This window comes from Rhinatrema bivittatum, chromosome 5 (genome assembly GCF_901001135.1).
Source record: "Rhinatrema bivittatum chromosome 5, aRhiBiv1.1, whole genome shotgun sequence".
Lineage (NCBI taxonomy): Eukaryota > Metazoa > Chordata > Amphibia > Gymnophiona > Rhinatrematidae > Rhinatrema > Rhinatrema bivittatum.
Window position 1 is genome coordinate 207,739,068 of NC_042619.1, and position 17,276 is coordinate 207,756,343.

At 44.7% G+C, this 17,276-nt stretch overlaps 1 protein-coding gene across 1 annotated transcript in view; it reads right to left on the reverse strand.

Moving 5' to 3' along the window:
• DMD (dystrophin) overlaps positions 1-17,276 on the reverse strand; it is a 3,148,630-nt gene that overhangs the window by 1,790,804 nt on the left and 1,340,550 nt on the right. Inside the window, exon 19 of the mRNA XM_029603105.1 lies at positions 3,911-3,998. Coding sequence (XP_029458965.1) covers positions 3,911-3,998 — 88 coding nt within the window. The remainder of the gene's footprint in view (positions 1-3,910; positions 3,999-17,276) is intronic.

Below are 17,276 nucleotides of genomic sequence, written 5' to 3' on the forward strand. Positions count from 1 at the left end.
TACCTAAGCAAAAAAGGACCTAAGGGTAAAATTACAGTTTTATGAAGTGTAGATTATATTATTATTATAGAAAGTTAAATACATAAATACTACAGAAGTGTCCCCAATGAAAATGTCAAAACAGTTTCTAATGTACCTTTAAAAATTGGTAATGGATCTATTAATATAACACGTTAAAGCACAGGATAAGAGCTTAGTAAAACCTATGCAGTAATAACCCTATTCCCAGCACAGGTTGTGATGCCCGAGGCATAGCCAGAAAGGAACATATTAACCTTTTTTAAAAATACAGATTCTGACTCCTGGGCTATAGTAACCATGATACTTTTTTGTCACTAAGGATTATTCTTATTTTACACACACATTTAAGTGCATACATTAAAGAGGACAATTTTATCTATGTGGGGGCAAAATATGTCAATCAGCACCATGCACGTGATAATTTTTATCTCTGAGCCCAACACTGAGATCTTGGGTTGTATCCGTCAATGAACAAACTAGTAGGTATATGAAGCTATGAGCAAGCTCCTTACAAAAGGCCTGGAGTTGCATATGAGGAAAGCCTCTTTCCAGGGCCTTGAGTCTAGCATACAGGGAATACAAGCAATCACCTCCATTTTGCTGTCTCTTTAAGAGGGCAGTGCATCTTCCATTTATTTGATTTTAAATTTACTTTTTTCTTTCCTTCCCTCCCTTTTAAATCATTTTTTCATATTCCTGACCATCCTGCCAAATGCATCTCTTAGAGCTTCATGAGCTCCTAGGCACTCTGTGGCTATGATAACCCTCTGTATCATTCCTAGCCCCCATGAGCAGGGCAGAGGGATGAAGCCAGTGTTCTCTTCTCAACATTGGGAACTAATCCCACTATAGAAGTATATACAGTATACACACATTTAGTAAGGGCCCTCTCTTACAATTTTTTCATTTGGGAATCAGTAACATGGGATTGGCCAATTTAGGGTTAGGCAAGATTGTCATCACTTCCAAGCCACAAGGTTCAGCTAATCAGAATCAGAACAGAGCAGAATGTGATAAAGTCCAGTTTGCTTGCAGACAATGACATCTCTATATCAGTTCACCTGAAAATATTCACTGGTTCTTAGTTTTATTTGAATTTGGTGGGGGGGAGGAGTTGACACATCTCCAAATACCCTGAATCAGAAAACATTTTCCTAACTCCAAACCAATGAAAGTAAATCTGAAATTTTACAAAAGTCAGAGTCAGATTTGAAGTGGACTGAAGCAGCCTTTGGTTATTCAAGTAAACCAGAGTCAAGTATTTGCAGTTCTGAAGGAGGGGGCGGAGTTAAGATGGCCGCCGGATGCCAGCGCGTCTCAGAGCTCCCGCTTAGTTTCCTCATCGTGAGTTTCTTTGAAAATGCCCCGAAACGAAAAGGGAAAGTGAGGGTCTTTCCCTCTGTACCCTCACTTCCAGCAGGACAACGGACCATCATTGAGAGCGCGTAACTTTACCCAAAGGGAGAGACGCTGACGAGTCCGGTAGGGAGGCCGCCACTTCGTCTGGGGAACTCTCACTCAGCCCTCCCACGCTAAGGACTACACAAGCAATTTTGTCCTCCTTACCGCCTGAAACTGCGTTGGAAACCCCGAGTGAGCAGTGCTTGGAGAAGACCATGGAGGGAAAAGTGGTGATTGTGGAGCCGGAAGGAGTAACATCGAGGCAAGAATATGACACAGTTCAAAGTGCGGCTGCAAATCAGGGAACTGTTCAACGCGGTAGCGGTAAGACGGTTCCTAATTCTGATATGAATGCTGATATGGTTTCCTCATTGCAAGAGAGCCGACTGGAAATTGTGTTACCATCTAAGCCAACTGTGGTTACACTGGACTCGATTTGAGAATTAATGGCCCAGAAGAATGTGGCCCAGATTACCCAGAAGAATGTGGCACAGATTACCCAAATTTCCTCTAGAATGGACATAGTGACTCAAGAACACAACAGTAAATTAAATGAACAAGGAAATAAAATATGGATTATTGAGAATCAGCTCAAGGACATCAAACTATACAGTCTGCTATGACTCAAGATTGCATTAACCTAATAGAAAAACTGAGCTGTTGGAAAATCACCTTAGAAGACTCAATTTAAGACTGCTAAATTTCCCTAAGATTATAGGAGAGTTACCAAGAGTTACTCTCAGGAGATATCTGAGCGAGGTTTTACATATTTCCTCTGAAGACATACCGGCCTTTAACAAGGTGTATTTTTTACCTTTCTTAAGCTCAAGGGACCACAGGATTAATAATCAACTTGATCTGGTGAATCTGACAGACGTTTTAGAATCCTCTTCTACTGAGATTGTGGAACGGGCCACTTTGTTAATTTCTTTCATTTATGAGAATGATGTTGGGTTAATTATGAGAAGCTATTTTCAAAATATGGGGATCCACTTCATGGGGCAATTTGTCCAGATCTTTCCTGATCTGGCCAAAGCCACGCAGGAACGGAGGAAAGGCTTTTTAGTATTAAGGCAGGAAATAAGGGCACTAGGGGCCAATTTCCATCTTAGATACCCGTGTAGATGTATCACTAAATTTAACAATACCTATATTTTCCTGGTACCAGAACATCTAAAGACGTGGCTTAACTCCCAAAGAAGAATGATGAATGTTTCATCACCTTGGTTAGTCCTATTACTTAGCATGTTATTAGGGGTAATAGATTTTCAGGCTATGGCTTGTTTCTTTTTTTTTTATACTGTTGGTTTGTATTTGGCTTCCTATATTTTCCTACTCCACCCCCAAAAATTTATTTTGTGGACTAACAATAAGGTAACGTTTCCTCTGATTTATCTTGTAATTTTGATTTCAGAAAATTTCTGTACAAAGAAACATAGGGGTAGATTTTCAAAGCGTTACGCGCGTAACCCCTGAAAACCTACCCCTGCCTCCCCTACGCGCGCCGAGCCTATCTTGCATAGGCTTAGCGGAGTGCGCAAGCCCCGGGACGCGCGTAAGTCCCGGGGTTGAAAAAATGGGCGTTCTGGGGGCGGGACCGAAGCCTCCGGAACAGCCACCGGGCCATGGGATGGAGAACCAGCGCGCGCAAGTTAACCCTGCCCAGAGGCAGGCGTAATCTCTTCTAGAAAGGTCAGGGGGGGTTTAGTTAGAGCTGGGGGGGGCGGGTTAGATAGGGGAAGGGAGGGGAAGGTGGAAGGAAAGTTCCCTCCGAGGCCGCTCCTATTTCGGAGTGGCCTCGGAGGGAACGGAGGAAGGCTGCTCGGCGCGCGCAAGTTGCACAATTGTGCACCCCCTTGCGCACTCCGACCCTAGATTTTATAACATGCGCGCGGCAGCGCACGCATGTTATAAAATCAAGCGTAAATTTGTTGGCGTCGGGTTGCGCGAACAAATCTAAGCTCGCGCACATGTTATAAAATCTGGCCCATAATGCTTTGTAATTATTTGAAAATTTAATAAATTTAAAAAATTAAAAAAAAAGGTATTTCCAGTCCTGGTACTAATCTCACACTGGAGGAAAGAGGTTTGCCCATTCCTAGATATAATCAGTTCAAAAACTTTAAAGTAATCACAGTTAGTCTCTTTTTTATTCCATAGCATTCTAAAGTCTTGGTATTTTTGAAAATTTAACCTATCACTTTTAGCAGGATAATAAAGGAAACCTGAATAATAAAGGAAACCTCAACTACAAACAAGATAGTATATTGGGGTTGTTTTTTCTCTAGGCTTGAGCAGTAGGAAAGGGATTCCTCCCCCCCAATTAGGACCTGCCAGGTACTTCCAAAGGATCTTACTGGCCACTGCTGGGCTCAGTGGACCATGGGTCTGAACCTGCAGGGCAACTCTTCTTTGTAGGATAAATATGAACCCTTGGGTTTTATTAGACCCCACAGATGTTTATGTAAATGTGCTCCAATATACTCACCGCCTGTCATCTGATCCACCAGGGCCTGGGCTGCTCTGCTGGCATCCTGCAGCTTCCTGCCCTTCTCCCCCTTCTCCCGGTCTATAGCCTACAGAATGGGAGTAAAGGCGAGCGTTTCAGTTGCAGGGAGGGATCCATTACTTGTAACGCACGGACACCTTTCAAAGCGCTAATCTGCTTTACCCTCTAGGGCAGAAACTCCCAACCTTTTTTTTTTTTTTCTGCAGACTCCCCACATGCTTCCCTTTCATTTTTACCTGCAATTATGTGCAGTATATAGAAAAGTTATTAATATAATAACAAAGAAATAATTATACGCACACACCAGACGCGTTGATGATATATAAAACTTATTAAATAATGCTTACTGAAATAAACAACACACATAATTGCAAAGCACGGCTGTAAATGTGCAAGAATGAACTCATATTCAATAACTTAGGTAGGGTAACCATAGGCAGCCACACAGCGTGATCCTGTTTGGGTCTGGAGCAACCGGAAAGCGTGGACTGGTGGAAGAAAAGAAAGAAAGAGAGAGAGAGAGAGACTGGAGGAGATGGCCTGGTCAGGAGAATCTGCTGCCTGAGGTGAGGGATGAGACGGCACACCCTTCGTCCCGCCCCACTCCTCCAGGGAACAGCACAGGTCAAATCATCAAGAGGGGAGTCTCTTTGTAGTCGGGCCCTTTCAGTGATTTGAAATGTTGCGGGGAAATCAGGGGTCAGAGTTCCCAGAGGAGTGGCAGAGTGGCAGCAATAATGTTTCCAGGAAACTGGCAACCCTGCCACACTCCCAGACCTGCCTCCCACCTTTCCCTCCAGCGTTTTCCCCTGGAGAAGTGGGAGATGACTGAATGGTGGGTGTCTTTGTGTTGGGTGGTGCCAACCAGAAAACCCTGCAAAAACAAAACAAACACTTGGAATGTATATGGTATTAGGCTATTGTAATGCATGTTGGGTGTGGGCTTTGTCCTCAGAAAACTATGAGTAAACTGAATTACAATTACAATATAGTAAGCCTTTGTGCTAAAAAAGAGTACTAATTCAAAAAGTAAAAACCTTGTCTATGAAAAGGCAATACTGCAAATATTACACCATACCCTAAAACATCAATACACCTCCTATTAGGTAGAGAGAACAGGCCAGGCTGCTAAAGATCACTACACACAACTACATATTAGCAGGATACCTCCTCTCAGTCACACATACAGAACACAGACATTTCCTCATCAAACACAGAATAAAGAGACATAAAGCATAAACAAACATGTAGACAAAAAATGAACTGGAAAGCACAAGCCAAACTATACGTAGTGCAACACTGAAAAACAGAAATACCATTCCTCATAAAACATCAAACAAAAAAAAAAAATCAAAGAATATAAAAAAAATCATAATATAAAACCATATTAATAAAAAGAATGTTTCAAAACAGCTGATGAATAAAACATCCAATAATTAAAATCTCATAAAAAATTATAAAATATTTCCCAAACTCCAATAAAATATTTCAAACTAGTAAACACATTAAAATAATTAAAACTAGTATGAATAAAAAAATTCCCACTTTCCATATCTGAGAACTTTTGATTTCCGGTCACCTTGATATTTCCGTGGCTTGGTGTGGGTGGTGGAGAGGGGAGAGCGAGGTAACTTTTTCATCCTCTCTCTCTCACACACAAGTTCTTTCATGCTCATACATGCACTCACATACACATAGATGCTCTTACCCATGATCTCTCATACATACACATGCTCTCATCCACACCCACTCTCACATTTGTTCTTTCATATAAACACATTCACACACACAATGCTCTCACACTTGTTCACACACATATTTTCACACTTGCTCTCACACACACAGACAAAACACATGCTCTTTCATACATACACATGCTCTCAGGCATACACATAGATGCTCTCTCTCACACTCACACAGAAGCTCTTACATACACAGATGCTCTCTCATACATACCATATACATACACTTGCTTTTACCCACACACATAGATGCTCTCACACATGTTCACACATGCACATGCTCTCACACACACACATGCTCTCTCTCATGTAAACCCATGCTCTATCACATACACACTCACATATGATGTCCATCAGTCTCCCCTTTCTGTTTTGGCTGTGAGGGATGAGCTCAGTAGGCAGACGTGGCTTCTTATTTTCTTCTGCCACTGCTGGGCCTCTTTTTCCTCCTGCCTCCAGCGGTTTCTGCTCTACCAGTGGCCACAAAGCCTTTTCTCTTCCTCCTGCCCAGGCCTGGTGCTCACAGGTGTGTAGCATGGGGAAGCATACCAGGTAAGGGGGGAGGGGCATCAGCAGTCCAAAAAAGAAAGAAAAGGGCTGCCAATGGGCCCCGTCCCACTGGCAGCGAAGACCAGAAGAGGCCCATGCATGATCCAACTGGGAGCAGGAGGGAGCCCGTTCAGCTGCCGCTCCTCATGTGCCTGCCCTCTGTATTCAAAGATCAAGAGGCTAGCACTTCCTTTATGTTGACCTTGGCAATAGTGATCATAATATGATCAAATTTGATTTAATGACTGGAAGAGGAACAGTGTGCAAATCCAAGGCTCTCGTGCTAAACTTTCAAAAGGGAAACTTTGATAAAATGAGAAAAATTGTTAGAAAAAAACTGAAAAGAGCAGCTACAAAAGTAAAAAATGTCCAAGAGGCGTGGTCATTGTTAAAAAATACCATTCTAGAAGCACAGTTCAGATGTATTCCACACATTAAGAAAGGTGGAAAGTAGGCAAAACGATTACCGGCATGGTTAAAAGGGGAGGTGAAAGAAGCTATTTTAGCCAAAAGATCTTCATTCAAAAATTGGCAGAAGGATCCAACAGAAGAAAATAGGATAAAGCATAAACGTTGGCAAGTTAAATGTAAGACATTGATAAGACAGGCTAAGAGAGAATTTGAAAAGAAGTTGGCTGTAGAGGCAAAAACTCACAATAAAAACTTTTAAAAATATATCCGAAGCAGAAAGCCTGTGAGGGAGTCAGTTGGACCGTTAGATGATCGAGGGGTTAAAGGGGCACTTAGAGAAGATAAGGCCATCGCGGAAAGATGAAATGATTTCTTTGCTTCAGTATTTACTGAAGAGGATGTTGGGGAGGTACCCGTAATGGAGAAGGTTTTCATGGGTAATGATTCAGATGGACTGAATCAAATCACGGTGAACCTAGAAGATGTGGTAGGCCTGATTGACAAACTGAAGAGTAGTAAATCACCTGGACCAAATGGTATACACCCCAGAGTTCTGAAGGAACTAAAAAATGAAATTTCAGACCTATTAGTAAAAATTTGTAAGCTATCATTAAAATCATCCATTGTACCTGAAGACTGGAGGATAGCAAATGTAACCCCAATATTTAAAAAGGGCTCCTGGGGCGATCCAGGAAACTACAGACCAGTTAGCCTGACTTCAGTGCCAGGAAAAATAGTGGAAAGTGTTCTAAACATCAAAATCACAGAACATATAGAAAGACATGGTTTAATGGAACAAAGTCAGCATGGCTTTACCCAGGGCAAGTCTTGCCTCACAAATCTGCTTCACTTTTTTGAAGGAGTTAATAAACATGTGGATAAAGGTGAACCGGTAGATGTAGTATACTTGGATTTTCAGAAGGCGTTTGACAAAGTTCCTCATGAGAGACTTCTAGGAAAAGTAAAAAGTCAAGGGATAGGTGGCGATATCCTTTCGTGGATTGCAAACTGGCTAAAAGACAGGAAACAGAGAGTAGGATTAAATGGACAATTTTCTCAGTGGACAGTGGAGTGCCTCAGGGATCTGTATTGGGTCCCTTACTTTTCAATATATTTATAAATGATCTGGAAAGAAATACGACGAGTGAGATAATCAAATTTGCAGATGACACAAAATTGTTCAGAGTAGTTAAATCACAAGCAGATTGTGATAAATTGCAGGAAGACCTTGTGAGACTGGAAAATTGGGCATCCAAATGCAGATGAAATTTAATGTGGATAAGTGCAAGGTGATGCATATAGGGAAAAATAACCCATGCTATAATTACACAATGTTGGGTTCCATATTAGGTACTTCAACCCAAGAAAGAGATCTAGGTGTCATAGTGGATAACACATTGAAATCGTCGGTTCAGTGTGCTGCGGCAATCAAAAAAGCAAACAGAATGTTGGAAATTATTAGAAAGGGAATGGTGAATAAAACAGAAAATGTCATAATGCCTCTGTATCGCTCCATGGTGAGACCGCACCTTGAATACTGTGTACAATTCTGGTCGCCGCATCTCAAAAAAGATATAATTGCGATGGAGAAGGTACAGAGAAGGGCTACCAAAATGATAAGGGGAATGGAACAGCTCCCCTATGAGGAAAGACTAAAGAGGTTAGGACTTTTCAGCTTGGAGAAGAGCCGGCTGAGGGGGGATATGATAGAGATGTTTAAAATCATGAGAGGTCTAGAACGGGTAGATGTGAATCGGTTATTTACTCTTTCGGATAGTAGAAAGACTAGGGGGCAATCCATGAAGTTAGCATGTGGCACATTTAAAACTAATCGGAGAAAGTTCTTTTTTATTCAACGCACAATTAAACTCTGGAATTTGTTGCCAGAGGATGTGGTTAGTAGGGATGTGAATCGTTTTTTTTATGATTTAAAACAATCATCAGATATATTTTAAATTGTCAAAAATCGTTAGAGCCGCGATACAATAGCAATTCCCCCGATTTATCGTCAAAAAATTGTAAATCGGGGGAGGGGGGAGGGCGGGAAAACCGGCACACCAAAACAACCCTAAAACCCACCCCGACCCTTTAAAACAAATCTCCCACCCTCCCGAGCCCCCCCCCAAAATGTTTTAAATTACCTGGGGTCCAGTGGGGGGTCCCGGCGCGATCTCCCGCTCTCGGGTCATGGCTGCGTTAATAAAAATGGCGCCGGTGGCCCTTTGCCCTTACCATGTGACAGGGTGAAGGTAGCGCCGGCGCCATTTTGGTTCCTGGCACCCAACGTCACGAGTGCAGGAGATCGCTCCCGGACCCCCGCTGGACCCCCAGGGACTTTTGGCCAGCTTGGGGGGGCCTCCTGACCCCCACAAGACTTGCCAAAAGTCCAGTGGGGGTCCGGGAGCGACCTCCTGCACACGGGCCGTATTGCCAATATTCAAAATGGCGCCGGCGCTACCTTTGCCCTCACTATGTCATACAGGGTAATTGAATGGTACTAAGTTGTTATAATTTGTTTCCAGTATACATATTACTGAATGCTTTGCTGTCCAGTGCACTTCTGTAGTATATCATTTTGGCATATCACATATATACTGCAAAATACATTAATGCTTCACATCAGAGCAAATACTAAATTCAATTGTTTTATGCAATGAATATAAAAGTTATCTGGGTGCTGAGGTTATTTGCTAGCAAAAGACATGCACTTCTTTGTTTTGTACCCCAAAATGTATGCTGAATTTAGGCTGGTGGAAAAGGAACACAGAGTGCTCTTTCAGCTCCGTCCTATAGCCTAGTCAGTCAAGGTGCAGCATTTTCCAAGGCTGTTTGATTAGGCCAAAGCATCAACAATGTTTAGTTAATACCAGTGAAGCTGTAAACTACAGGTTTCATCAGTTTTTCCTGCTCATTTCATTCTTGCTTTGGCAGGATCCTCTCCTCTGCCTCAATAATTAAACCATTACAACCAGTGTGAAGCCACAGGTTGTAATGAGATAAGTGACAGCCTGGCATCAACTCCAGTCCATGAAAACTCTGTCATGCTCCAGCAGTAATCTAAGTAGGGATAGGCTGTGACAACATTAATATTGTCTCGATGCCATCATTAAATAGATATGGAAGACATTGTTCTAATGTGGCTTATTCCTTGGAAAGTTGATGCCCACACATGAATACTTCCTAAAAATATATTTATTAGTTATATGCCTTATACAGAGCTTTACTTGGGGCAAGATGTACAAAGCTTTTTTCCCCACAGAAATAGGATGGGAAAAAAGCCAGGCCCTTTGTCAGTAAAACACTGCCCACTGATCAGCTTAGCTCTCTACCTGTACCCCATAATTATATTTTGCCTTTACATTTGCAGAACACGTCCATCAGTTCCTTTTCAGAGACGTTTTCTCCTATTTTATACTCATGAGAAAAATTCTTTACTTAGTAGAACATTTTTGACCCTCCCTGGGCCAATTCTATTGCCAGGGCATGCTGAGGGCCAGCCCGATGGCTGACTGGCATAGCCGTGTGCACACACGCAACAGATCAAGGTTCATCTCCCAAGCTCGACTTTTCACTTCTCAGGATGCTTTGAACTGGCAGGAAGTTAGGCTGCATTTAAAAACAGAAACTAACTGGCCTAGTGCAGGGCTTCCCCAAGCTGTCCTGCGGAGCCCACAGCCAGTCGGGTTTTAGGAACGTCTGCAATGAATTTGCCTCAGGTACATCTGTGGACCCAGCATATACAAATGCATCCCATGCATCCTCATTGTGGGTATCCTGAAAACCTGATTGGCTGTGGAGTCCATGGGGCGGCTCTGAGAAGCTCTATGTTAGCATGCGTGCTACACCTGTTACAGAAAACGTTAATGCATATGCACTAAAATTAACATTTACTCAATTGTATATGAAGGAACATCAGATGCAAATGAGGTTTAGTGGGCATTGTGATATAGCGTGGCATGCTCTCCTCCATGGACTGTTTAGCATGCACTCACTATGGTCTAAAATGTCACAATTGCCTCAGGCCAAATGTCAGCTATCTCAAGAGCTAAGCTAACAGGACGCATTGTGGGTCTGAAGATGCAGGAAATGTGGCTGCTGGAGCAATGTTGTTGTTGGAAGAGTGGGACACAGGACAGGGGGGGATTATGGAGGAGAGGGAGAGAACGAGAGAAAGAGGAAGAAATGGAGGAGGTAGAGGGGAAGAAAGAAAAGGAAGAGGAAGTGGAATGGGAGAGAGTGGAAGAAGAAGATGTAGAAGGGAGAGGATAGAGAGGGATGGAGGCAAGCAGGAGGCCAGAGAGACCCAGGGGGAGTGGGGGGGGGGGGGCGCAAGAGGAGGACAGGAGCAAGAGAGGACAACAAGGAGACAACTGTAGCCACATCCTCTGCACTCATGACTCAGTGCCCTTTTTAATGTCTGAACATGCAGGTTAAAGTCATACCCGGTCTAGGGGCATCTGATGTTATTCTTTCCCGAATGTGTTCCTTTACTGCCTAGGATGATCTTGTGGACTATCTCCCAAAGAGCAAACTGTAGTTTTCCACTATCCGCTGCAAAGAGTGGCTCTTTCCTTCTTGAGTAAAACAGAATATCTGTTGAGGTTGTTGTGCACCTGCTTTCATAATGCTTTATCCAGCTCTGGCTCCTGTTCCTCTTCCAGCTCCTCTGCACTTCCCTCCTCCTCTTCAATCTCCTCTCCCTTCTTCTCCATGTCCTCTACCCCCGTGAAAGAAATAGGAGGCGCATGGTTTTGGGAGTCATTGCTTCTTTAATCTTCCTTCTCCTCTTACCATCCCCTTCAGCCCTGCTGCTCTGCTATCCTGCATTCCTCCACCCGGTGGCTAGTAGGCTTGTCCTGAGCTATGCAGGTTGCCTCCTGCACTCCTCTGGTCTCTGCCTTAGCACGCCTTCCTGCCTCTCTGCATCTACCTCCTCCTGGCGTGAACACCCCCCCACCCCCCCGCCTCTCTGCTACATCTGTCCACACTGTCACCTTTTCTGCTCCTTTCACACTCACCTCCAACCATGCTTCATTCCCTCACCACCACTTCCTCTCAACTCGTTCCCCTTACTGACGCAGGACTGACAGAAATATACAATCGCTTCCTTAATCGCAAACTCGCACACCCGGAATGATGGCAATCAAAGGAACGGTTATGCAGAAAAAGAGTACAAAGCACAACAGAGGTCGCACAGACATCTCACTTTCCTTCCCCTGGAGCTCTCTGCTTTCCTTAATCCTCCTCTCCTAGAGTCCAGTCGCTCTTTCACTGCTCCCCTTAGCACTGACAACCAGCCCCACAAGGCTGGCAAACTTTTAAGCAGAGCCATGGGGAAAAGAGGACTATGCATGGCTCAGTTTAGTGCATAAGTGCTTTTTTTGTAGTGGCCTTTAGCTATTTAGTGCTCAGGCAGAAATAGCGTGTAGACTCTATGAGGTCGATATTCACCATCACTTAGTCGGATAAGTTCAGACTTATTCAGCTAACTGGAACGGTTTGAATATTGGGCTGTGCTCAGCGACTGCCACGTAGCCAGATAACTACGTAGAACTAAGAGTCACAATATGAAATTCCAGGGGGGAAGACTCAGATCTAATATCAGGAAATATTTCTTTACAGAGAGGGTGGTGGATGCCAGGAATGCCCTTCCAAAAGAGGTGATAAAGATGAGAACAGTTAATGAATTCAAAAGGGCATGGGGCAAACACTGTGGATCCCTAAAAGCATAAAGAAAGGTATGGTGTAACATTTCTGCATGGGGGTAACCTATATGGAACGGCAGTTACTACCCTCAACAGAAACATGGAGGTAACCTGCATGGAGCAGCAATTACTACCCTGAACAGAAACATGGAGATACACTGTACGGAGTAGCAGTTACTACCCTTATCAGAAATATGGGAGTAACCTGCATGGAGAGGAAGTTACTACCCTTAACAGAAACAAGGTGGTAACCTGCACGGAACGGCAGTTACTATCCTTAACAGAATGCATGGGGTAACCCGCATAGAGTGGCAGTTACTACCCTTAGCAGAAGTATTGGGGTAACCTGCCCAAAGCAGTTACTTTCCTTAACAGAAGACATGGGGGTAACCTGCATGAAGCAGCAGTTAGTATCTTTAACCGAAGGCATGGGGTAACCTGCACAGAGCAGCAGTTACTACCCTTAACAGAATGTATGGGGGTAACCTGCACAAAGCGGCAGTTAGCACCTTCTTAGTGTTTGGGTAATTGCCAGGTTCTTGTGGCCTGATTTGGCCTCTGCTGGAAACAGGATGCTGGGCTTGATGGACCCTTGGTCTGACCCAGCATGGCAATTTCTTATGTTCTTACCTTAACAGAAGGCATGGGGTAACCTGCACAGAGTGGCAGTTACTACCCTTAACAAAATGCATGTGGGTAACCTGCATGGAGTGGCAGTTACTACCCTTAACAGAAGGCATGGGGTAACCTGCATGGTGCGGCAGTTACTACCCTTAAAAGAATGCATGGAGGTAACCTGCATGAAGTGGAAACTACTACCCTTAACAGAAACATGGAGGTAACCTGTACGGAGTGGCAGTTACTATCCTTAACAGAAGGCATGGGGGTAACCTACATGGAGTGGCAGTTAGTACCTGTTACAGAAGGCATGGGGTAAGCTGCACAGAGCAGCAGTTTCTACCCTTAACAGAACATATGGGAGTAACCTGCATGGTGTGGCAGTTACTACCATTAACAGAATGCATGGGGGCAACCTGCATAGAATGGCAATTGCTACCATAAGCAAATTGCTGGGCATACTGGATGGATTATTTGGTCTTTATCTGCCATCATTTACTGTGTTACTATGTTATTATTTATCCAGCTAAATAGTTATCTGGCTAAGTGGTGGGCAGTATGGGGGAATTGCAGGATGTGGTTATTTATATGGGTAACTTAGCTGGATAAGTTATTGCAGGAGCGCTAGGGAGCTGTCCCAATTCCGGGGACAGTTGTGTGCCCTTGGACCATAGCACAACTGCAGAGAGGAGCTCCGTGGAAGTGCCGAGGCAGGCAAGACATGTCCAAGCATGGGTGGAACAGGCTGACCACCGGAGCCCTAACCTCTGCCGAGCCTGCATGCACCGGAAGAGACCCAGCAATGCAATGCTGGTCTCTGGGATAGCTCTTCGGCCACTCGATAGGCTTTCGGACCTGCCACTAGGGAGTGGCAGATGCGATAGGACGAACAGAGGTTGAGGACAGGCGATGGTACTGGAACTTGGAACAGGACTGGAACTCGGAGACTTGGACAAGGCTTGAAGATTTGAACAAGACAAGACAAGGACACTTGGAACTCTGAACTCGGACAAGACAAGGACACTTGGAACTTGGAGTTTGGAACTCAGACGAGACGAGGACGCTTGGAGCTTGGGACTCAGATACAAGACGTGGATGGTTGGAACTTGGAACTTAGGTGCAAGACGCTCAGACATGGAAGAAAATCAGACGTGGACTCAAGAGTCAGGCGAGGATTCCAGATACTCTGACGGGATACTCAAACGAAGACAAAGACTCAGGATCATGGTCAAGTGCAGAAGCAGGCATTCGGGGAGTGCTTGAGGAAGGATCCAACCGGAAGAGGGCTCCAGCCACCAGAAACGGACACCGGATAGATACGGATTTATTCCCAGGGAAGGTCAGCTGGAGACAAGGTCCGGGGCGAGGAAAAGCTGAACCCAGAGCTAGGAACTGACTGTACTTCAGGATCGGAACTGGACAAAAGACATCAGGATCAAGACTCGGAACATTAGGATCAGGACTTGGAACTTGGAAACATCAGAACTGGAACGTAGGACATTGGATACAAAAGGACACTGATACCTCGGGACACCAGGACATCAGGGTGTCTGGACATCTAAGGCATCTAGACATCAAGAACCTCTGGAGAGGAAGACCTCAGGGACGTTTGAAACACGAAGTATGAAGCAACAGGTACGCTGGACTGGGGACATCAAGACAAGGAACATCCGGAGGCTGGACGTCAGAAGACGAAGACATCAGAAGACAGGGACATTGGAACATCTAGAGACATGGAGGTCTGGACATCTGAAGACAATGAGATCTGGACATCTGAAGACAAGGAGGTGGGATCCGACGAGAGACCAGGACATGGAACGAGGATGAAGATGAAGGTTCAGGAACCACAGATGAAGACAAGGAATACCAACGAAGAACAAAGAGCCTTGAAGCAGCGAGGAAAGATCACGGAGGTCTCCTCGAACGAAGAACTGGAATGGAGGATCCAGGAGCAGTCCAGCTCCATGACTGGCTCCTTGCGAAGGTGAAAACTGAATGAAGGAAGGACCTCTTTATAGGGCTGAAGAGGAAATGCCCTGGGGACGTCAGTAGGAGGAGCCCAGGAGGACAGCCCACTGCTGGCCCTTTAAATGGTGAAGAGAGGCATGGCCGCGCGCCTAGGAAGGGGCAGGACCTTGGAGTGCGGTATCCGGCCGGAAAGGAGGAAGCAGGCCTTGACGACGGCGGCACCCTGTCGCGAAGCAGGAAGATGATGGAGGCTTCCAGGCCGCATAGAAGAGGAGCTCCGGGCAGCCTCTGGGCCGCAGAAGAGGATCCAGTCAGCGGCTCTTCCTGCTGCAAGTGAGGCAATTTTAGGGTGGCCTCCAGGCCGCTGAAGAGGAGAGCTGGCGGTGGCCTAGCCGCAAAGAGATGGTAGTGTTTGGCAGCGGCCTTCAGGCCTCGAAGAGCGGACGGGGCGGCGTTTGGGCCGCAGGAGGCAGCAGAGAATGGCGGTGGCCTCCAGGCCGCAGAAAGAACAGCAGTGGTGTCAGCAGCAATGGCAGTGGTGGCCTCCAGGCCCCGCTGTGAGGTAAGAGGCTGCTTGTGAGCCTGGCCACAAGCAGCATTGCAACACAAGTGGCAATATTCAGACTTATCCAGCTAAGTTAGCTGCATCTGTTAGACATGCTCATAGCAGATTTAAAGCTAGTGGGATAAACTTATCTGGCTATTTTATCTGGGTATAGTCATCTGGATAAATGTTTATCTGGCTAACTTGTTCAGATAAATAGTGGCTGAATGTGGACCTCTCAAGTTTTTGGGTTAGTGTGGACTCTTAATTGTGGGTGGACACTATCAAAATTAATTTTTCATGTGTGTGCTAAATGAATTTTGTGCACCATCCATGAAATCAAATTTTTAACAAGCTCATGCTAAAGCATTTTAATGCAGCTTTTAGTGCAATAGGCCCCCTAAATGTATAGGAAAGGGGATTGCTGTCGGGAGCTGAATTAAAATGATAATATGAAAACACAAATTCTTCAGTCCAGCAAAGCAGAAAAGTCAGGGGCGGTCCTGCTTCTAGCAAGGCAACTCACCCGAATGCATAGCGGCTATTCTCTTCAAGTCAGCAACTCAAGAACAGGAGGAATGCTGAGCACCCACAGCAGTGATCAATGCCAGAAAGTCATTTATTTCTGCAACAAGCCCAGACCCATGAACAATGCTCTCCATTGAGTGACGTGGCGAGTATATGACTTTCTGCTGTATCCGTTGAGCACTCAGGATGCAACTTTGTAAATCAGAGCTGTATGCTGACTTGTATTTTGGGAATTCTTACTTGAAAACATTTGTTTTAAGATATGTGCATTCATTTCATTGTGTTTTGTTTTCAAATTATGGTGGCTTCCTCCCTCAAGCCCCCAACCACTTACACCAACTGTGGGTCTAAGAAGCAAAAGCGAGCCATAGTTACTCCTGATTCTTTGGGTCTCCGTCTCAAAATGGTGCCAATGGCACTGAAGACAGAGACCCAGTGGGGCAGAGCAACAGAGGATCATCCTTGAGACGCGCAGATGGGGTGAGTAGTTAGTTGGAGTCCAGAAGAATCTGGCGGGCACTGTGGGAGGCTTTGAAGGTGGCAGCAGAGGGGAAGTGGGAAGGGCGGACCTTACATTTTCTTTCTTTTTTGGGGCCGGCTTGTTTTTTTGATTGTTGTTTGTTTCAGACAACAAACAACAAATGAAAATAAACTGAACAACAAATGAAAATAAACTGAAAAACAGAATGAAATGAAAACATGTTCAATGCGCACCCCTAATTCGCATTCTTTACACCTTTTGGCGGGTTTTTTTTTCTTCATTTGGCCTGAAAAACAGCAATAGTTGTTGGTATACTATCGGAAGACCTAGTAGCAAACAACACAATGATCGAATTTAAACCTGCTTTGGATAGACACAGAGTGCAGTGGCAAGGAATTATGGGGAGATAACAGGAAGAAGAAATGAGAGAGGGGACTTAAGTTTTTGTTCAATCATATGGAACTTTACAGGTCCAAATAGGGAAGAATACAAGCCAATATGCAGAGCGGCAGAATGGCTGCATCAAGCTTCCATAAAAGCTGGGGTAACCTGCACAGAGCAGCCATAGTGATACCCAACATTAACAAGCACGGGGTGGCCAAATGATTCCAAGAACAGCCTCAGAAGTTTTGGTAGCTGCGGTAGATTATTACAACGTTTGATGGTAAGACATGGGAGGGACCTGGCAGTTGGATTAAGTACAGAACTTGTAAAAGCCAAAAAAGGAAGATGACAAGGTCTGGAGAAGTCTATCAACGGAGGTAGTAGAGGCCATCACTGTGATGGAATGTAAACATGC